Source organism: Mustela nivalis (genome assembly GCF_964662115.1).
Source record: "Mustela nivalis genome assembly, chromosome: 1".
Lineage (NCBI taxonomy): Eukaryota > Metazoa > Chordata > Mammalia > Carnivora > Mustelidae > Mustela > Mustela nivalis.
Window position 1 is genome coordinate 199,211,614 of NC_139020.1, and position 23,276 is coordinate 199,234,889.

Consider the following 23,276-nt stretch of genomic DNA (forward strand, 5'->3'; position numbering starts at 1 on the left):
TTTGAAGTAAATACCATACTATTATTTCAGTTTCATAGGTAAACTCTTTGGCTACCATTTTTCTTCGTGTTAAAAAGTACTGGAGTTGGTATTCAGATCCAAGTTGACTAACTTTCAGGGTTTTGCTTTAACCATTTAAATTAACCTCTTAAACTGTATGCCTCCCCATCTGGTATTTTGAAAACACATAATGGAGGAGAAAAGGAATTGGGACATACCTTCTGGTAGGAAGGTACTAGAAAGGCCCTAGAGAGAAAAGCTTATGCTGAATAGGTCTTTTTCTTTGTTTCTTTTTTTAAAAAGAGAGTATTTATTTATTTGAGAGAGAGTGAGCGAGCAGGGAGAGGAGCAGAGGGAGAGGGACAAGCAGACTCTGTGCTGGCCATGGAGCCCAATGTAGGTTTCCATCATAGGATCCTGAGATCATGACCTGAGCCAAAACCAAGAGTCAGATGCTTGATGGACTAAGCTGCGCAGGCATTCCTGCGTCTTTTTCATCATACTATTTACAGTGTTTACAGTGTCCATTTTGGTTTTCCTTGCTCTCATCAGTGTAGATGTAGATCTGAAAACCAGCTGCCTACTTTGACTTTCATGCATGATATTAGCTACTGTTGGGGTGCCTGACTGGCTCAGTTGGTAGAGCATGTAACTCTTGATTTCAGCGTCATGAGTTCAAGCCCCACCTTGGGCATGGAGCCTACTTGAAAAGAAAAGAAAAAGATACTGGCTAGTATTTTAATTCCAAGTCCAGGTCCTTCTGTCATTTTACCCTTGGTTGTTTCTGTGAGGGGTACATCTACCTTGTTCAATTTGTAGTGTTTCTCAATCATAGAGAATAAGATTAGACCTCTTCTAGTGAGCTTCTTTTTTTCTTTCTAAGATGTTATTTATTTATTTGACAGAGAGAGACCACAAGTAGGCAGAGAGGTGCGGCCGGGGTGGGGGGGACGCGCAGGCCCCCACTGAGCAGAGAGCCTGACTCGGGCCTCCATCCCAGGACCCTGAGACTGTGACCCAAGTGGAAGGTAGAGGCTTAACCCACTAAGCCACCCAGGTGCCCCTCTAGTGAGCTTTTTATGTCACTTAACATCTCTGTGATTACTGGAATATTTTTAAGTTGCTAGGGACTTACTGGCTAGGGCTGTGGACCAACTGCATTTTCTTAAATTCTTGGATAGTGTAACTTGACATTTGAGACATAAACAAAAACCCATGGGATAGAAGTTCTGATACAATTGTTTTATAGATGAAACAGACCAACTTTATATTCTACATTATTTTATTAATCTTATATATCTGGAATTTGGTATCTAGAAGTGGAAATTGTAACCAGTTTTCTATTTTGCCAAATGATCTGCAAAATACTGTATTGTTTTTATGTTTACCTTGAGAACTCAGAAAGATTTTTCTCAGGAAAAATGAAATACAGCACTGTGGTGACTTATCCTAAAGGATTGGCACATGGGTGGAAGATAGATTTAAATATTCAGAATATTAATATTAATATTCTCCATCCCAAATACAAAATAGTTTTATATCTACTGTTGCTGAATTTTTGCTTTTTAAAAAATTTTCTCAATTTTCTCTTTGCAAATTAAATGACCCCTAAAGTAGAACTGTATGTTAATGCTATTTGTCAAAAGTTAATTTATAGAAAATATTTTCCATCATAGCATAATCATATATATTTATGATACATATTTTATTATTGTTGGGGAATGAAATTCTGTGCAACCATAGAAATAAAGTCTAAATCAGATGGGTGAATCCTGGATTATTTTTGCTTGGAGAAAGAGATTAATGCTTAGCCACAACCAGCTGAGTGGGCCCTGATTGTGGGTAGGTTGGTGATTGGATGGTTACAGGAATATGTAAGTTTTTGCCAGCATATTTTTATTTTATTTTATTTATTTTATTTTTTTTTAAAGATTTTTATTTATTTGACAGAGAGAAATCACAAGTAGACAGAGAGGCAGCCAGAGAGAGAGAGAGAGGGAAGCAAGCTCCCTGCTGAGCAGAGAGCCCGATGCGGGACCCGATCCCAGGACCCTGAGATCATGACCTGAGCCGAAGGCAGCGGCTTAATCCACTGAGCCACCCAGGCGCCCCATGCCAGCATATTTTTTAATTTTTTATTTTCTATTTTTTTTAAGCATACATGCTGCTGAAGTGAGCACTTGCCAGTATGCTTCTAACCACCCACCCTTAAGTTGCTGTATGTGGACACATGGTCTCTTGAGGTTTATTTATTTGGGGATTGGTTGTCCTCTCTTATGTTCCAATTAAACATTAACATTTTTTTATTATGAAAAATTTCAAACATTCATATGAGAGAGAATATACAGTACAATGAACACCCCACCTGCCCCCGCCCAGTATACTCTTTAATAGTTACTAAAACACTTTGCCATCTTGGTTTCATATCCCCATTTTTTTGTTAGTGTTACTGGAATATTTTGAAGCACCCCAGATATTTTTTCATGCTTTTATATCTTTAAGAGATATTTATATTTTTATTTATTTTAACAAATATTTTATTTATTTATTGGGAGGTGGGGAGCAGGAGAGAGAATCTGATGCAGACTCTGCTCTGAGTGCAGAGCCCAACATGGGGCTCAATCCTGCAACCCTGAGATCATGATGTGAACTAAAACCAAGAGTTGGGTGCTTAACTGACTGAACCACCCAGGCACCCTGAGATAAAGGTTTTTTAAAAAGTAACCATAGTAGGGGTGCCTGAGTGGTTGGTTCAGTCTGTTAGGACTCTTGACTTCAACTCAGGTCATGATCTCACAGTCTTAGGATCAAGGACCACATTGGGCTCCCTGGTTAGTGGGAAGCCTGCTTCTCCCTCTCCTTCTGCCTCTCCCCTCGCTGAAGCTCTTCCTTGTGCATTTGCTCTCCCTCTCTCTCTTTGAAATTAAACAAACAAACAAACAAAATGTAACCACAACAACATTGTCATTCCTCGTGCAATGGCAATAATTCTTTACTGTTACTTAGTTTCTTTTTTTTTTTTAAAGATTTTATTTATTTATTTGACAGAGATCACAAGTAGGCAGAGAGGCAGGCAGAGAGAGAGGAGGAAGCAGGCTCCCTGCTGAGCAGAGAGCCCGACGCGGGACTCAATCCCAGGACCCTGAGATCATGACCTGAGCCGAAGGCAGCAGCTTAACCCACTGAGCCACCCAGGTGCCCCAGTTTCTTTTTTTTTAAGTTAGGATCTAAATAATCGTGTGATTACCAGATTTCAAATCTCTCAATCTGTAATAGTACCCTTATTACATTTATCGGCTCTGTGCATCCTTATGGTGTCCTTTAACATGTTTTTCTGTTACCTGTAATTTTTGGAGACTGGTAGTTACATCAGACTCCTACTCCAGTTTTTTATTGATTACCTATTGCATCATGTAAGGGGGGAAATACCAGGTTCTCTTATTTTAGTGATAGCAAATTTAACCAGTAATTATGGTGTAGTCAATCCTGACTATGGTGTAGTCAATCCTGTAGTCAATCCTATAGTCTATTACACAGTTCCCCATCAACCTTTCATCTACTGATTTTAGCTGCCATTGATGATTGTTGAATTTATTAGATAGAATTCTGCTGATTATGCTGAAATACAGTTCATATGAGAAAGATAGGAGAAGTACTGATTCTTTTCCTTTGTCAATTTTCAGAGAACGAGTGGATGTCATATTGGTAATTTAACCTCCAAAGGTGATCAATAGGGACTTATTTTTTTTTATGAGTTTATCTTTATATATTTGTTGTACTTTGATGCATTGCACTCGTTTTTTGTTCTTCATGTTGCTCAAATTGCCTCATTTTTGTCCAGTGGAAGTCTTTTCAAATTGGGTTCTATAACCTTTTGCATGATCCTGGTAATCTTTAGTAAATTCCTTGGCCCTAGCTCATTTATACACTTTTTACCTCAGTCCTGGAGCCACCATTTCTTGGTTCCTTTTAGTGAAAATGGTACTTAGAGACTATAATCTAGATGCTAGTCGTGCTGCTTATGGCTGCTGGGTTGTCAGTGCATAGGTCTTATCATTGGACAGTTAAGATATATATATATATATAAAAGATTTTATTTATCTGATAGAGATCACAAGTAGGCAGAGAGGCGGGGGGTGGGGGTGAAGCAGGCCCCCCGCTGAGCAGAGAGCCCAGTGTGGGGCTCGATCCCAGGACCCTGAGACCATGACCCAAGCTGAAGGCAGAGGTTCAACCCACTGAGCCACCCAGGTGCCCCAAGATATATGTATTTTGTAGGAAAAAAGAACAACAAAACTTTTCAGTTCATATGGATTTTTCCAATTCATATTTAAGAGTTTTTGTTTTAAAACTTTATCACTTTTATGTTGAAAATCTTAGTTCCTAATGACATTAATGTAATAACTTATTTGCTTTATCTATTTATATATGACAGTTTTGGTAGTAATACTGGTATTATTATAACAGTAAGACTAGTAACAGTTTAAGATTGCTTTGTTTTTTTTTACCCTCAGGATATATTTCAGTAAGGTGTTTGTAGTCAAAATAGTTTAGTTTAGCTTTTCTTTGTGTTTATGCCAGTCACCAATTTGGTGTAGTTTTTTTACAGTTTGAGTTTCTATAAATTATTATTTTTTTTTACTTTCTCATTTTTTTAAAATGCAAGGCTTTACGTGTTTCCAAAGTTACTGCAATGAAAGAATGTTCAAAGAGGAGTGACTTTCATTCCTGTTCTTCTTTCACCATTTCCTTTAATAGGTTTAATTTTGTTGAGCCTTCAGTTTTCAATTTTGAAAATAGAAGCATACAAAATGTACTGTTTTGTGCCTTGCTGTTTCATTTAACAATATATTCTGGAGATCATACTAGCACAGTATACAGAGTTCTTCATCATTTGCTTTGTCCTGCTATATACTACTTAATTGAACGGATATACCACTGTTATTCAGCCACTCTTTTGATGAGGATTTAGGCTAGTTCCAGTCTTCTGCTATCACATGGATAACCTTTGCATTTTATTTTAACCTTCTTTTTCCATGCATAAAATGGTGAGGGATGGTGTAATCAGTGCATTGTAATTCACAGTAATCTTATATTATCATTGACTTTGCCTTGTAAAAATAAGAGTTTCTCGGGATTTGTTTGTTTTGAGTTGTGGGTATCGTTGTCATACTTGTGCTTGTGTTAGTTGACTTTAAACCTTTCTCTTTCACACCTTGAACATTAATTTGCTATTTTTGGGAAAATGCTTCAACTTCACAACAATCAGAAAATAAGTGATAGGGACGCCTGGGTGGCTCAGTTGGTTGGACGACTGCCTTCAGCTTAGGTCATGATCCCGGAGTCCCGGGATCGAGTCCCGCATCAGGCTCCCAGCTCCATGGGGAGTCTGCTTCGCTCTCTGACCTTCTCCTCACTCATGCTCTCTCTCACTGTCTCTCTCTCAAATAAATAAATAAAATCTTAAAAAAAAAAAGAAAATAAATGATAGCTGTCTTACTGTGTTTAAGCTGTTGTTCCTGAAGAAAACTGAGTTTCTCTTTCTTTTTTTAAGCTGAGTTTCATTCCTCTTTGGTGTGTTTTGATTTTGGTCTGGTGGTAGTTTATTCTAGGAACTTTAGGAGTTGCTATGTTCTTTGTGTTATCAAAATAAAAATCCAGCCCATGTAGATTTTTTTTACAGTTATAACAGCAAAAAACTTGCTTCTGAAACATGAAAGAATGAAATTATTTTCAGAAGCATTTTTAATATTAACACCAAAGAAAGCAGGTGTTTATGGAAGAGAAATATCCTGAATTACTATCTTTGTGTATGAAAAGAGAAATACCTTCTATCTCATGTGTGTAGATTTCATCACATCACATGTTTTCCTTTCATTGTTTTAATTTGAAGCTGGGTTTTAAGCTAATTTGCATCAGGGTCTATAACCACATGAAGTAACTGACCGCCATCTATTTTCATGTTTCTGTTTAATGTGGTTAAGCAAAAGTAGGACTGGAAGGCTAAGTATTCAGTCTGGTAAAATACAGGGTAGGTATAGCTTTTTAAACATTCACTACTTTATGTCCTGTAGTCTGTCTATAGTAAGCCCTCTTCCTCAGACTTAGTATTCCACATTGCTTTCAGTAGAGTATTTCTTCATAGAAGAATCTAGTCTGAAGTTTTGCGGGGAGAAACCCCAAAACCTAGTGATTTCTTGCATATAGGTTGGAAATTTCTTTAGACACAAGATCAGCAGGACTGTTACTCTCTATTTCATGATACAACTGCTTCTGTTGCTAGGCAAATAATTTACTAGTACACTGAATCACAGTAACGTTTCTCTGAAACTTTTTGCTCTTTGCTCCCATTTCTGTGTAATAGCTAATAAATATTTGATTTAAAGAGCAAGGGCTCTGCATCAAAAAGTCTGGATACTTGGCTCTGTCACTTTGCTACTGTGATGTTAGGTTTCTTCATTTGCAAAATGGGAATACAAATAGTATACCCTTGGTAGTTTGAGGACTGCAGATGAACTAGATGTTTGTAAAACATATAACCTGGTATCCCCCAAATAGAAAATACTCTGTTAGCTGCTGATAGTGGTGATGGTGGTCTAGTAATGGGCTCTATAAGACAATAGTATAATGTGACCAGCTCACTAAGAACTTACCCTCAACTCTTTCTGTTGTGATTCATTGGCTGGTACTAAAATTGAATTTCAATATTTACACATTTCTGTCTTTTGAAGGTTATTTAGCAATGGGTACCCCCCTCCCACATCTACCCAACGAGGAAAATAAAACCAGTAATTTAAGAGATTTAACTCCCAATAGTAAATAAATAGTGAAACTGATTTGTATATAATAGGCCCTAAAATGTCCAAATTAGATCACCACACATTCTGATTTATGGGTTTTGGAAAAAGCAGATTGCTTGAAGGGGAGAACATAATTCACTTTATGCAGGTGTTCCTGCAAATCAATTTGGAAGACAAATTTAGAAACATTTCAAGTAAATATGTAATTGTTAACATTTGGGATGATATTCTTACCTTTCCTCACTGACTGTGGAACTCCACAAGGATACATTTAAGATCATCTGTGTTTGTTTACAAAGTGATTGTTTGTTTAAAGAAAATAAGTTATTAGCTTTACTCAGTATCATATGTAGACACTATGTTAAAATAAAGTTTCAGTTCTTGGGCTATGAGAGTGGTTGATGAGTATGACACTGTGGGGGAGAGTTGTTATTTTGATCTGTATGTATCAGAGATAGTGTTTGGATTAAATTATTTCCTCTGAGAATACTCTTGCCTTTAATTTTAATAACATTTCACTAATTTTTTTCTAGATTTGCTCTGTATGTATGAGCCTCTGTCAGGAGCTCTCTGTAAGTTTGAGATACTCTGCTAGTTGAAGATGTGGATGTAAAGCAAGTGAGAAATAGTGCTTCTGTTTCTCTGCTCCACTGGCACTGGTTCAGGGCAGCGTATTCATCCCAAAGTGCTTTGCTTAAAGTTTTCAGGCCTTTCATTAAAAAAAAGCAGGGTGGTATTCATGACTTTATTGTTTACATAAATTAAGTATATTTCTAATGGATGTTTTAATTTGCTTGTCCTCTTGAGTCCTATGTTTTGAATGAGAGAGTATGGCAGATGTTATAAATTAATTTATGGACTGTATGGCTTGTTTTTTCCTACAGGTCACTTTTTAGGTATTTCCTTCTTTTCCTTTGAGAATTGCTTGAAATGAGAAAGTTAAAACATGCTACTATTGTTAAGGAATTTTTTTGTTTAAAAAAGTAATGAGAATTGGGACGCCTGGGTGGCTCAGTTGGTTGGACGACTGCCTTCGGCTCAGGTCATGATCCCAGAGTCCCGGGATCGAGTCCCGCATCAGGCTCCCAGCTCCATGGGGAGTCTGCTTCGCTCTCTGACCTTCTCCTTGCTCATGCTCTCTCTCACTGTTTCTCTCTCAAATAAATAAATAAAATCTTAAAAAAAAAAAAAGTAATGAGAATTAATGCCAGGAATAGGAATGGTCAACCCAGGTCAACCCAGATAACACAATAAAGGCAAGGATGTTACTTTTGTCTCTTTGTAACTTGAACCCTAGTTGGGAAGGCAGAAACAGTAAATAGAAGTCAAGGTTGGATGTGATTATCACTCTGCAAAGTACATGGTATAGGGGTTGAGTTTAGTAGTAGTGTTTGGAATGGTAAGGAAAAGGCTAGCAACAGGAGTATAGTCCTGGGTACATACTAGGTAATTGCCAAGTAAATGAAAGTGAGATTGAAGTGGCTGAGGGGATTAAGAGGGGTTTGGGTGGGTGATATATGTGTATGGAGGCTGGGAGAGAGGAAGGAGAATGGTAGAATGAAGGGCAGTATGAAAAATTACTTGAAGTGGAGACTGATCTATGTTTGAATTTGGAGGAGATCATTTTAACTATTGAAATTCCTTCTGGGGATTAGTGTAAAGCAAGCTTAGCTACATAGGAAATTGGGGATGTTGTTGGATATTTATTATTTCCTATGTTCTGAGTAGTGTTTGGCATTTAAATGCCACTCTTGGGGCGCCTGGGTGGCTCAGTCAGTTATGCGCTTGCCTTTGGCTCCGGTCATGATCCCAGGGTCCTGGGATTGAGCCCCACATTGGGCTCCCTGTTCAGCTGGGAGTCTGTTCCTCCCTCTCTCTTTTGTCCCCACCCCCCCAACCCACCGCTTTCTCATGGGAGTGCCCTCTCAAAGAAGTAAAATCTTTGAAGAAATAAAATAAGATAAATGCCGCTGTCAACAAGATAAACTAACTCCTGCCCCAAGCAGTGTTGGGAAATACTCTTCAGGTTATCATTGGAGGCTTCCTTCCTTTTGTTATCAACAGTTCTCTTGTCTTATCTCTTTTTGAGTTTTTATCTCTTCACAATATCCTAAATCTGGAATATTAGTCTAACATAGGGTCTAGTTTTTATGTAGCTTATTCTCAACACTGCCTTTCAGAATATGGAATTTGGAAAATTTAGAGGTAATGTTTCTCTAGCTGAGGCTCTAGGATCTCTGAGTCCATATAGCCTTTTTCTTAGATTCTTAAGGGGTGGAGATTTTGTGAGGGTATTTAAAAGTTTTTCATGTTTGATTATCTTAAGTTAAAAAAACAGTTTTTTAGCTTTGAAATAGTTTTAGACTTACAGAATGGTCAAAAATAATACAGAGATTTCCTATATACCTTCTTCACCCCAGTATGAACATTTTACCATTTATCATTTATCTTTCTACATACACACATGCACACATTACTTTTTTTTTTTTTTTTAAGATTTTATTTATTTATTTGACAGGCAGAGATCACAAGTAGGCAGAGAGGCGGAGAGAGAGAGGTGGAAGCAGGGTCCCTGCTGAGCAGAGAGCCCGACGCAGGGCTCGATCCCAGGACCCTGGGATCATGACCTGAGCCGAAGGTAGGGGCTTTAACCCACTGAGCCACCCAGGTGCCCCCACACATTACTTTTTTTCTGAAATGTTTGATAGTTATAGTCATGATGCCTTTTTATCCTCATATCCTCCAATGTGTATTTTCTTTTTTTTTTTTTTTTTTTTAAGATTTTATTTATTTATTTGACAGAGAGAGATCACAAGTAGGCAGAGAGGCAGGCAGAGAGAGAGAGAGAGAGAGAGGAGGAAGCAGGCTCCCTGCCGAGCAGAGAGCCCGATGCGGGACTCGATCCCAGGACCCTGAGATCATGACCTGAGCCGAAGGCAGCGGCTTAACCCACTGAGCCACCCAGGCGCCCCAATGTGTATTTTCTAAAGATAAAGGCATTCTCCTATATAATCACTGTGTAGTTATCAATTTTGAGAAATTAACATCAACACAATACTACTTTCTAACCCATGCACCTTAAAAATTATTTTGACCAGTTTGAGGTTTTAAGATTTATTTCACTTGAAAACTACCATTTTTCAGTGGTAATTTTCAAGTAAAGTAAATTTTAATATTTTAGATTCTTAAGTCAGTGCTCTTAAGTTGAGATCTAGCCTTCAATATCTGACAATTTTTTGTCTCTTTAAAAAAAGGGACTCATGACAGAGGCTCATACATACGATCAAGTGATAGATTGATTTCTATCACTCAAATGTGAGGTACACTAACCTTGAGCATTTGAGTATATGAATTTTAGTGAGAAACCTTTAGAGTCATTCCCATGTCATCTTTTTTTTTTTTAAATTTTGTTTATTTATTTGACAGAGATCACAAGTAGGCAGAGAGGCAGGCAGAGAGAGGGAGAAGCCGGCTACCTGCTGAGCAGAGCCCAATGTGGGGCTCGATCCCAGGACTCTGGGATCATGACCTGAGCTGAAGGCAGAGGCTTTAACCCACTGAGCCACCCCGGTGCCCCCCACCCCATGTCATTTTTAAAGTTTTATTAAAATCAAGGTAAAGTAATTAAGTGCTGCTTCTGATTTGTGGTTCAGGAGACTCAGTGAACTGAAGGCCTGGAATGAGACCTTCTAGGACCTTACTTTTAGCTTGACATCTAGAACAGGAATTCTAATTTAAGGTAAGTTCTCATCCAGATTCTTCTTAAGCTTTTCTGATGACAAGGAAACTTCAGTGCCCTGTACAGTGACATATTCCAGTTGCAGATGCCTCACATCTTATATTATTTTATTTTTTTTTAAAGATTTCATTTATTTATCAGAGGGGGGGGGGAGAGAGCGAGCACAGGCAGACAGAATGGCAGGCAGAGGCAGAGGGAGAAGCAGGCTCCCTGCTGAGCAAGGAGCCCAATGTGGGACTTGATCCCAGGACGCTGGGATCATGACCTGAGCCAAAGGCAGCTGCTTAACCAACTGAGCCACCCAGGCGTCCCCTCACATCTTATTTTTATAAATCAGTAAGAAAGACCAACAATTCAGTTGATTGGCAGAGGACTCGAAAAAGCACTTCCCAGCAGAAAGAAAATACCAGTGACTTAGAAACATGAAAAGCTATTATGATAGTAGAACTAAAAATGAAGCTACATGTATATGTATTGATATATAATGATATCTAAGGCTTTAAATGGAGAAAAATAAGTTATAGAAAGGTAGGTTTCCTTTCGTGTATGTGTTTTCTCCTTAAAAAGAGATATATATGCTCATTTATGCACACAGTTTCCAGAAGGGTGTGAAGAACTTAACATTAGTTGCCAGTAGAGAAAGAGATCTAATTTGAGTTGTGTATCTCTTTATATTATGAATTTCCCCCTGAGTGCATGTATTTTTCAAAGAAAGAAAATGAATTTAAAATGTTCAGACTTAAAATGAGCTAAAATCTGTCATTCTGTATATCACAGCTCCAACTTCTGGAGTTGTGCAAAATAAGAGTATTTTATCTTTTGAGTTTTGTGATATTTTAAAATAAATCACTATGGTCTTGTAAGTGGTCTTTTTTCCGGTGTAATAAAAGTACTTCTGTTTGGGATATGTGGGTGGCTTAGTCGGTTGAGTATCTGCCTTTGGCTCAGGTCATGATCCCTAGGTCCTGGGATTGAGTCTGGAGTTGGGCTCCTTGGTCAGGGGGGAGCCTGGTTCTCCCTCTGCCTGCAGCTCCCCCTGCTTGTGCTCTCTCTCACTCTCGACAAGTAAATAAAATCTTAAAAACAACAAACTTCTGTTTTAACTGTATCATTTCTTATGTGACATGATATCCAGAATAGATTCCTTACTATCCAGCTGTGAGTATTCATCTGTGAATATTCTTTTTTTTTTTTTTAAAGATTTTATTTATTATTTTACAGAGGGAGACACACGAGAGAGGGAGCACAAGCAGTCTCAGGACACAGGTGTCCCCATCTGCGAATATTCTTGATATGGCCAATTCTCCCATACCAAGCTTCCCTTTGGAAACTTAAGTTTTTGTGTCCTAACCAGAGAGATTGGGTAGTTAGTTGGTTGATTTTAATAGTCATGTTATTCATTGGTTCTTTGAACTTGCTATGACTATATCTCTTAATTGAGTCATTTCCACATGTATCCTGTGGCCTGGTGGAGATCTGGCACCGTGCCGACTTGGACTAATCAACATTTTTTTTTCTTTTTTTTTAAAGATTTTTTTTTATTTATTCATTTGACACAGAGAGATCACAAGTAGGCAGAGAGGCAGGCAGAGAGAGAGAGAGGAGGAAGCAGGCTCCCTGCGGAGCAGAGAACCCGATGCGGGACTCGATCCCAGGACCCTGAGATCATGACCTGAGCCGAAGGCAGCGGCTTAACCCACTGAGCCACCCAGGCGCCCCTAATCAACATTCTTTAAAGGTAGCTCTTCAGCAAGCTGCAGATACTTATACTATACGTTTTTGACAGACAACTGGCTTCAGTCTTCCTCTTTTTTGTTTTTTTTTTCAATATTAGCTTTTCAAAAGAAGAAATAAGGCCATTCTAACATGATTGTTTGCTAGAGAATTAAATGGCTGTGTCTGCATGCTTGTTTATTTTTCATGGTAGGGATATTGGGGACTCTGTACTCCTAGCTCTGGCTTCTATACCCTAGTTCTGTCAACCTTCATCATTATTTTATACTGTTTACCAAAACAAGTGTTCTTTTATTAGAAAACATTTGTGGCTGATTCTTGCTACTTATTGTGGGCTCAGAATTTTGTTTCTTTAAAAAAGTCTTGTCTTACTGCAATGGCAGTCTGCTTCCGTTGTCAGCTGGGTGTTGTCATTTCCTGGAAATGTACCCCAACTCTGGTGCTCTGACCATAATTTCCAATTCTTTCACCTTACCCTTCTACCTCTCTTTCTGGTTTCCAGAAGATTTACTCTTTGAAGCTTCTAGTATCTTGCCCCTGCCCTGTTTATCAGCTGCTTTCAGATTTCACTCTCTTCTGTTATCTGTGGGTTACTAGGTCACTCATTTATGTATTCTTGGGAATGCCTTCAGTTCTCATCTCCTTGTCATCTACCCCGCTTGTCCCACCCAACTTTCTGGAGTAATTCACCAGTTGTTCCTTTAGTTGCTTCTAGATAGTTTAATGCTGCCAGCAAAAGTAGAATAAATGTGCTTCCAAGCTCTATTATAAATTAATAATGTCCAGCTTTGGGCAGCAACATTGAGGATTATAGTACACTTCCATTTCTATTACTTACACTTGAATTTTAACTGTTTTGCTCTGTTCCTTCTCTCAATGCTCAAGTGAGGATGTGAGAGAGAAATAGAAACCAAAAGGATATGCTTGCTTTGTTTTAAAATTTAACCATGTCTTCACTCATCTATATCTCCTTCTTTCAAGATCATTCCTTTTGGTCTGTTGTAGTAATTCCATATTTTTTTCTTTGATCTAAACAACTTGTTTGCTCCCCTGCTCTATTTATTATGAGGGAGGGAGGGAAGACACAGAATGGCTTGTATGGTATGATTGCTATACTTGAAAACAAAGATCTTTGTTTATCCTTCTCTTCCCCACCACCATCACATACACAGAAGAAACATTGGAAGGCTTTTCACACCAAGGTATTAATAGAAGTTGTCTCTGGATGTTGGATTGTGGACTTTTCCTTTTGCTTGTTTGTAATTTGATCTTTCTCTATTAACATGACATGCCTTTAAAGTGAGAAAATTTTATATTGTCCCCCATATTTTCTATACATGCCTATATTATTATTAACGTTTTATTATCATGTTCTGGGAAATGTCTTGCCATCTCTGTTAAGCAATTCTCTGATTTCTGAAATGGATCATTATTCCCCCTCCACCCCTGAATCCTACTTCTGTAATGTTTCACCAGCTTTTGATCATGTGATGATGCTGATTATAGTTTGTCAGGATTGTCCTGTTCATTTGCTTGTCCAAAGTAGAACTGCTGAGGCTTAGGAAAGAGTTCTGGTCACCTCAATATTTCTAGCACTCCTGTATGGATATAGGTGGATACAAGCATGGGATAAGCATGAACATTCTTTTTTTTTTTTTTTTTTTAAGATTTTATTTATTTGACACAGAGAGAGAGAGATCACAAGTAGGCAGAGAGGCAGGCAGAGAGAGAAAGGGGAGGAAGCAGGCTCTCTGTGGAGCAGAGAGCCTGACTCGGGGCTCTATCCCAGGACCCTGGGATCATGACCTGAGCTGAAGGCAGAGGTTTTAACCCACTGAGCCACCCAGGCGCCCCAAGCATGAACATTCTTAAATGTACACTGGAAAGGAGAGTACAAATATGAATGACATTCCAAATGCTTGGGTGTGTCCAGGTACCTTTGATGTTCTTTGAAAAAATTCCACATGGTACTAATTTAAATCAAATCTTTTTTTTTTTTTTTTTAAGATTTTATTTATTTGACAGAGAGGCAGTGAGAGAGGGAACACAAGCAGGGGGAATGGAAGAGGGAAAAACCGGCCCCCCACTGAGCAGGGAACCTGACGCCTGGCCTTATCCTGGGACCCTGGGATCATAACCTGAGCCCGAAGGCAGATGCCCCAACCACTGAGCCACCCAGGCGCCCCCAAATCTAGAATGTCGTAGGTTGTAAGACACAACTATCTTATGAACCACTAAGAAAGGAAAAGATGGTGCCTGTCAATCTATGATGTTATCGATGGTGTGATGCAGAAGTATTATATGTGGGGAAAATGTACATCACAGAATTAATGAAATAAGTTGTTCTAAGATTGCATCTGTGAAGTTTTTAGTGGTTTTGGGATAGAAGAAAGTGTTTAACCTTGACTCTGATTCAGATCTCATCCATGTATTGCCAACTTTTTTTCCCTTCATTGTTTGGGTTTTGTATGGCTATGTAGACATTGGTGAATAGACTGGATTATGATGGAGTCAGGCCTACATTTGGAGACAGGATTTTTGTACATTTCTTTTAAGGGGCATTTAAAACAGATTATTACATTGCAGTCTTGCCATATAGCCTAAAGAGTGGCCTGCCTAAAGTACTAATCTGGCTGTCATAACCTAAAGCCCTTTTTGAGGCTTCCCTTTCCCCAGTATGCCTTGGTGCACTGGTGTATACCAGACTTAAGGCTTTTGATTCCACAATCTCAGGGCACAGTGTGGTTAGCTTACTTAGAACATAACTGTGTGCTCAGAGAGCCACACACTGTGACCTTGAATAGAGTATATACCTTGTAATCAGCAAAGGGACTGTTGAATGGACACCACAAAGGATTAAGAACACCTAATCTGTAAGATAAAATCTATTTGGCCTCATGAGAAACCGGCCTTTGGACCTGGCTACTGCCCCCTTCTTCAACTAATTATTGGCTTCTTTCTGCCTTCTACTTTATACTCAGGTAATGTTGAACTGTTTCTAGTTTTCTAGTGCATGTTGTTCTATGTTTTCATTTCTGTGCCTTTGTGGAGACTCTCCCTCTGCTTAGAATCTCCCTACAGGTATATTCTTTAGAAACTACTCTTCTTTTTTTTTTTTTTTCTTTCTCTGTAAATCTTTGAAATTTATTTATATTTTTATTTTTTAAACTTAAGTTCAATTAATTAACATATAATGTATCACTTGGTTTTAGAGTTACAGGTCTGTGCTTCATCAGTCTTCTATAATAACCAATGCTCATTACAAACAACACACACCCTCCCCAATATCCATCCCCCACTACCCCATCCCTCTCCCATCCAGCAACCCTCAGTTTGTTTAGTATTATTAAGAGTCTGTTATGGTTTGTCTCCATCTCTGGTTTCATCTTGAGAAACTACTCTTCTTTTAGGAAGGATTCTTTGCTTTCCTATCTTTCTACTAAACTGAGCTATCTCCCTCTTTGCTGTTACACTGTACATATTTCTATCCTTGTATATTTTATTATGTTGGAATTAACTTTTGTAACAATATTACATTTTGTATTTATAGGATACTGTAGGCTTCTTAAGGGCAGGCACTCTGCTTTATTCACCTTTTTATTTCACAGTTCGTGGTGCTATCTTCAATAAATATTTGCTATACCAAATGTAATTGAAACTTTACCAAATACCATATTGAATAGGTTGTAGTATCCTAGGTTTTAATAAAAAACAACTTTGATTTCAATTGGTTTTAAGTATTTACGATTTCTGTTTATTCTTTTGCATGCTTTCTTGGCTGGATGGCAATAGAGAAGAAGAAAATGAGGTAAGTATTATTTTAACTAGTTATTCAGTAATTATTGGATTAAAAATTCAGAATTGATGGGGCACCTGGGTGGCTCAGTTGGTTAAGTACCCGACTCTTGATTTTTGGCTTGGGTCATGATCTCTGGGTTGTGAGGTCGAGCCCCACGTCAGACTCTGAGGAGCTGGACATGGACCCTGCTTAAGGTTTCTCTCCCTCTCCCTGCTTTCGTGTGTGTATTTGCTTTCTCAAACAAAAAACAAAACCACCCACAATAACTCAAAATTTACTTTTTTTTTTAAAGTTTTTATTCTTAAAGTTATCTGTACACCCAATGTGGGCCTCAAATTCAACAACCCTGAGACCAAGAGCTGAGCACTCTACTGTCTGCACCAGCCAGGCAACCCTAGCTATCATTTTGAATGTGAAATGAAGTAATTGTTTTTGCTGAATTTTAAGATCTGTAGTAACTCATCCAGTGAGGAACGCTTTATATCTTGAGAAAACGGTTTTTAAACTTTAGAGCTTCAGAAGCTTTAGGCAAGGCAGAGAAAACTGGCAGATCTGGAGACAGCATTTTCCCTGTTTTTATGTATTGAGCTACAATGTAAGATGTCATTTGTCAAGTGGACTCTGTTTCTTAAAAGTATTTGAAGACCACTGCTCTGTGATAATGCGTGAGGAAACATTTACTTTCCCATTTGAAATGTTACTGTATAATATTGAAAACTGATTTCAGATTTTACTGTTTTGAAAGGGAAAGCTTGTTCTCTTAAACAGTGAGAGTTGATTAAAGAATATCAATTAGAAAAGTGTTGCAGATGGCCAGTATACCATCTTTAATCTAGGCTTGAGGGTGATAGAGTTTTCTGATGTTCTCTCTACTACCTAGGTTATGCCTTAAACTTCTAAAGCCCACTATTTCCTTTGGTGGTTTGGCAAAAAAGGGAGGGAAAAATCTTCTTAGATGTATACTTTGTGGTTCATACTTATACGGTAGAATTGGACTATAAATTAGCATGGCCTGAGTATGTGAGGCCCAGGCAGAGACAGTGGTAATGTGCAAGGGCGGATTAATTTACAGGAAGCAGAAAAGTCTGGTCCTCATTTGCTTACCTCATCTGTAAAATAAGATGGGAGATTGCTGGTATAGACCATTGGTTTTCAAATCTGAAGTCTGTTGGAATTGCCTCACATGCTTAGTTCCCCAAAACAAAACCAAACAAAACATACTTTCTTGCCTTTCCTTAGAACCAGTGAATTGCTGTTCCTTGTAGTTTTGTTGCAGATTTTGTTGCTTTCTTACCAAGTACCGAAGTGATTCTGTGTGATGTCAGGAGACCACTAGTTATAATGACTTCTGCTATTTCTTCTCAGTTATGACATAGGACTAGACTGTTCTCATTGAGTTGTTAGTTATTGCTCTCTATCCGCTTGTCTTTTTGTGTTGTGTCTTGAATTAATAGGATTTTTTTTTTCATTCTTGTTGAAAATTCTGCTTGGGGGAAAAAGTTATAAAATGGATAAATTCTTTGTGTAACAGACAAGAATAGAAAAATAGGGGTAATTGTTGAAACTGAGGTGTGTACTTAGGATTTTTTATACTATCCTCTATACTTTTAAGTATGTTTGAAATTTTCTATAATAAAGAAGTGCTTATCTAGCTTAGTGAAATTCATACTGTCCTTAAAAAGGACTTTTCACTTTTCTGACATTTTAAACTGTGATACTAGTCATTTGAAAGTAACTTTATTGTTGTAGTAACTGCTTGTTTTGTTCATTTATAGGCAAAGATTGAAAATGTGCAGAAAACAGGTTTCATCAAAGGACCAATGTTCAAAGGTGTTGCTTCTAGTCGATTTTTACCCAAAGGCACCAAGACTAAAGTTAATTTGGAGGAACAGGGACGACAGAAGGTGTCTTTCAGTTTCAGCCTTACAAAGAAAACTTTGCAGAACAGGTTTCTGACTGCACTTGGCAATGAAAAGCAAAATGATACTCCAAACTCCCCAGCTGGACCTCTTCAAGTAGACTTGACCCCTAAAATTAAAATGGACATTGCAGATACCTTATCTACTACCGAAGACTCTTCCCCACCAAAATCAAGGGTAGAATTGGGCAAAATTCATTTTAAGAAACATCTGCTTCATGTGACATCCAGACCACTGCTGACTCCTGCCACAGCAGTGAGCTCTCCACCTCCTCCCATAGCACCATTACCAGCAGTCATAGCAGAATCAACAACTGTAGACTCGCCACCCTCATCTCCACCTCCACCACCTCCACCTCCTCAGGCCACAACACCCTCACCACCAGCACCAGTAACAGAGCCAGTGGCCTTGCCACACACACCAATCCCAGTTCTGATGACAGCACCAGTAGATGTAGCAGTTAGAGCACTGAAGGAACCACCAGTTACAACTGTACCAGAATCTTCAGAAGTGGACACTAAGCAGGAGGCTGCTGTATCTAATAGTTCAGAAGAACACATAACTCAAAATTTGAATGAGCAAGTAGATATTGCCTCACAAAAAGAGGATTCCCATATTGGGAAGGAAGAAGAAATTCCAGATAGTTCTAAGAGTAATCTGGGCTCCAAAAAAACAGGTTCTAAGAAGAAATCCTCACAATCTGAAGGCACCTTTCTTGCTTCAGAATCTGATGAAGATTCTGTACGGACTTCCTCAAGTCAAAGATCACATGATTTAAAATTTTCAGCAAGCATTGAAAAGGAAAGAGATTCAAAAAAGAGCTTAGCACCTTTAAAAAACGAGGATTTAGGGAAATCTTCACGGTCTAAAACAGAGAGAGATGATAAATATTTTAGCTACTCAAAACTTGAAAGAGATACTCGGTATATATCTTCTCGATGTAGATCAGAGAGAGAGCGAAGGCGGAGCAGATCTCGTTCCAGATCCGACAGAGGCTCTAGAACTAGTTTATCCTATTCTCGGTCGGAGCGATCCCATTATTACGACTCTGATCGTCGCTACCATCGGAGTTCCCCTTATCGAGAGAGGGCACGCTATTCTCGGCCATATACAGATAACAGAGCTCGAGAGAGTTCTGACTCAGAAGAGGAGTATAAGAAGACCTACTCAAGGCGTACCTCCTCTCATTCCTTCTCTTACAGAGACCTAAGGACATCATCATCCTATTCTAAATCTGATAGGGACTGCAAAACTGAGTCCTCTTACTTAGAGATGGAGAAGAGAGGAAAGTATTCTTCCAAATTAGAAAGAGAATCAAAAAGGACTTCAGAAAATGAAGCAATGAAAAGATGTTGTTCTCCCCCTAATGAACTGGTATTCCGACGGGGGTCATCCTATTCCAAGCATGATAACAGTGCTTCCCGTTACAAATCTACCCTTTCAAAATCTATATCCAAGTCTGATAAATTTAAAAATTCTTTCTGTTGTACAGAATTAAATGAGGAAATCAAACCGTCTCATTCTTCTAATTTACAGGCTCCTTGTTCAAAAGGTAGTGATTTAAGAATGATTAGTAAAATTCCTGAAAGAGAAAAGACTGGGTCTCCATCTCCATCAAATCGATTAAATGATTCACCTACTTTTAAAAAGCTAGATGAATCACTTATTTTTAAATCTGAATTTATAGGACATGATAGCCATGATAGTATTAAGGAATTAGACTCTTTATCTAAGGTGAAGAATGATCAATTAAGAAGTTATTGCCCCATAGAATTAAATATAAATGGATCTCCTGGGGCAGAATCTGATTTGGCAACATTTTGCACTTCTAAAGCTGACACTGTTTTGATGTCTTCTGATGATAGTGTGACTGGATCGGAGGTGTCCCCTTTGGTCAAAGGATGCATGCTTCCATCAAATGGATTTCAGAATGTTAATAGATGTAAAGAAAAAGACTCAGATGATAGTTGCATGCTGCATAGTAAGTCAGGAAGCCCATTCAGAGAAGCAGAACCTCCTGTGTCACCACACCAAGATAAACTTCTATCTTTGCCGGTTATGACTATAGATTATTCTAAAACTGTAATTAAAGAACCAGTCGATATGACAGTTTCTTGCTGTAAAACCAAAGATTCAGATATATGCTGTACTTCAAATGACAAGAACCCTTCATTGCATCATTCTGAAGCTGAAAAGATTGAGCCTTCAGTTATGAAGATTTCTTCAAATAGCTTTATGAATGTGCATTTGAAATCAAAAACAGTTATATGTGATAATAGAAATCTGACAGATCAGCACTCAAAATTTGCATGTGAAGAATATAAGCAGAATGTTGGTAGCACTAGTTCGGCTTCTGTTAACCATTTTGATGATTTATATCAACCTATTGAGAGTTCAGGCATTGCTTCATCTCTTCCGAGTCTTCCACCAGGAATAAAAGTGGACAGTTTAACTCTGTTGCAGTGTGGAGAGAACACATCTCCGGTTTTGGATGCTGTGCTAAAGAGTAAAAGCACAGAGTTTTTAAAGCATGCAGAGAAAGAAACAGTAGCAGAAGTAGGTAGCGGCCTTCCTGATTCAGGAAGAGGATTTACTTCTTGGGAAAATAGGCATAATAATGGGTTGTCTGGGAAATGTGTGCAAGAGGCTCAAGAAGAAGGGAATTCCGTATTGCCTGATAGAAGAGGAAGAGCAGAAATCTCTTTAGATGAAGAAGGAGGAAGAGGACATGTGCATACCTCTGATGATTCAGAAGTTGTATTTTCGTCTTGTGACTTGAATTTAACCATGGAAGACAGTGATGGTGTAACATACACCTTAAAATGTGACAGTAGTGGGCATGCCTCAGAGATTGTATCTACTGTCCATGAAGATTATTCAGGTTCTTCTGAAAGTTCAAGTGATGAAAGTGACTCTGAAGATACAGATTCTGATGATAGCAGTATTCCAAGAAACCGTCTTCAGTCTGTTGTGGTAGTGCCAAAGAATTCTACTTTGCCCATGGAAGAAACCAGTCCTTGTTCTTCTCGGAGTAGTCAGAGTTACAGACACTATTCTGACCACTGGGAAGATGAGAGATTAGAGTCAAGGAGACATTCATATGAGGAAAAATTCGAGAGTGTAGCAAGCAAACCCTGTTCTCAAACTGAGAAGTTCTTCCATCATAAAGGGACAGAGAAGAATCTGGAAGTTTCTTTCTCACAGCCTAGCAGAAAACAAATAGATAACCACCTATCTGAAATTGCTCATCCTCAGAGTGATGGGGTTGATAGTACAAGTCATACAGATGTGAAATCTGACTTTCTAGGTCATCCAAATTCTGAGGAAACCACAAAAGCCAAAATAGCTTCTAGGCAGCAGGAAGAACTGCCAGTTTATTCTTCTGATGATTTTGAAGATGTCCCAAGTAAGTCTCGGCAACAGATCACTTTCCCTAACAGACCGGATAGTCGACTGGGAAAAACAGAGTTGAGTTTTTCTTCCTCTTGTGAGCGAGTGGATGGTTTCCGTTCATCAGAAGAGCTCCGAAACGTAGGGTGGGAATTCTCTCAACAAGAAAAACCTACTACCACGTATCAACAACCTGACAGCAGCTATGGAGCCTGTGGTGGACACAAGTATCAGCAAAGTGCAGAGCATTATGGTGGGACACGTAATTACTGGCAAGGCAATGGCTACTGGGATCCAAGATCAGCAGGTAGACCTCCTGGAACTGGGGTTGTGTATGATCGAATTCAAGGGCAGGTACCAGATTCCTTAACAGATGACCGTGAAGAGGAGGAGAATTGGGATCAACGTGGAGGATCTCATTTTTCAACGCAGTCCAGTAAGTTTTTTCTGTCCCTTCAGAAGGACAAGGGGTCAGTACAAGCACCTGAAATAAGCAGCAATTCCATTAAGGATTCTTTAACTGTGAATGAAAAGAAAGATCTTTCAAAAAACTTAGAAAAAAATGATATGAAAGATAGAGGACCTCCAAAAAAAAGGAGACAGGAATTGGAGAGTGATTCTGAAAGTGAAGGTGAACTTCAGGACAGAAAGAAAGTTCGAGTAGCGGTAGAGCCAGGGGAAACAGCAGTGCCTCCGGCCTCAGCCCTGGTTGGGCCTTCTTGTGTCATGGAGGACTTCAGGGACCCACAGCGATGGAAAGAATATGCCAAGCAAGGGAAGATGCCTTGTTACTTCGATCTGATTGAAGAAAATGTTTATTTAACAGAAAGGTAAGCTTGCTGAATGCTTGTGCAGCAAATTTTAAACTCTTTTTGTTAAAAAAAAAAAAAAAAAACAGCTTTCAATGATTCATGTTATATGAGGTCAATTGTATAAAATACAGGTTTGTGATAAGATATACATTAAACAATTGAAAAAGTATTTACCTGTTTAGATTTGATGTCATAGGTTCCTTCCCTCAGTATCCATCCCCCACTGCCTAGGAAGGGGATGTCTATTTTTTATTTGAGAGAGGAGTCTCATTACCTTTTGGGTTCTGAAAGTGTGATTTAGGCCAGCCCTATTTTTCTTAAATTCCTTTTACATGTGTAACTATGATGAACAGTGAAACAAAATCTCAGCAAAATAGTCTGCTCTTAGAAAAAGAAAAAAGTAATTGTGCTTGATTTTTTTTTTTTCCTTTTCAAAAATGCTCAGAATGAAGTATCTTTAAAAGGTACTTCATAAAACTGGAACTAGACTAGAACACCATTTTCTGTCTGGTTTTTAAGTCTATTGCTAATAGATTAAATGATTAAATTTGGCAATAGCATAACCACTATTTTAGAATTAAATGATAAAATGGTTTACTACAGATCCCTAGCAAGTATAATGAGAATAGGAGTAATGAAACATAGTCCTCCAAAGCAGAGCTGCATAGCTCGCTTTCTTTCACGTTTCCTCGACAGTCCTCTTGTTTTCCCAATATGAGTATGTGTTAAATGTGCCTTTTTAAACAAAAAAACCTGTAGTCTTTCCTTTTGCAAATTTCTCTTCTACCTAAGACTCTACCTAGCCATCATCTTTTTAAGTGTTAAAATTTTTTTTTATAATGAAATTTTTTTTCACTGTGGTTAAGGTAAAGTTAAAATTAGGTCTCATGATAAGTTTTTCATATTTAAACCACAAAGCTTTTTTGGGGCTCCTGGGTTCAGTTAGTTGAGCATCCGACTCTTGGTTTTAATGCAGGTCATGATCTCAGGGTTGTGAGATCGAGCCCTGTGTCAGGCTTCATGATGGGCTTGGAGTCTGTTTGAGATTCTCTTTTTCCTTCTGCCCCTCTCTCTGCTCACAAG

General features: G+C 38.5%; 1 protein-coding gene across 5 annotated transcripts in view; it reads left to right on the plus strand.

Annotated features, from left to right (window-relative positions):
• The window catches only part of SETD2 (SET domain containing 2, histone lysine methyltransferase), a 128,417-nt gene that overhangs the window by 17,359 nt on the left and 87,782 nt on the right, over positions 1 to 23,276 (plus strand). For 2 of the 5 annotated variants that reach the window (XR_014304413.1, XM_082705010.1), the window contains exons 2-3: positions 16,066 to 16,081; positions 17,848 to 22,211. Coding sequence is in view for 4 of the 5 variants with exons in the window: in XM_082705010.1 (XP_082561136.1) it covers positions 16,066 to 16,081; positions 17,848 to 22,211 (4,380 nt within the window). In the remaining variant the exon portion in view is untranslated. Of the gene's footprint in view, positions 1 to 10,453; positions 10,540 to 16,065; positions 16,082 to 17,847; positions 22,212 to 23,276 lie in introns of all 5 variants that reach the window. The other 3 variants (XM_082705011.1, XM_082705013.1, XM_082705012.1) reach the window with 2 other exon arrangements.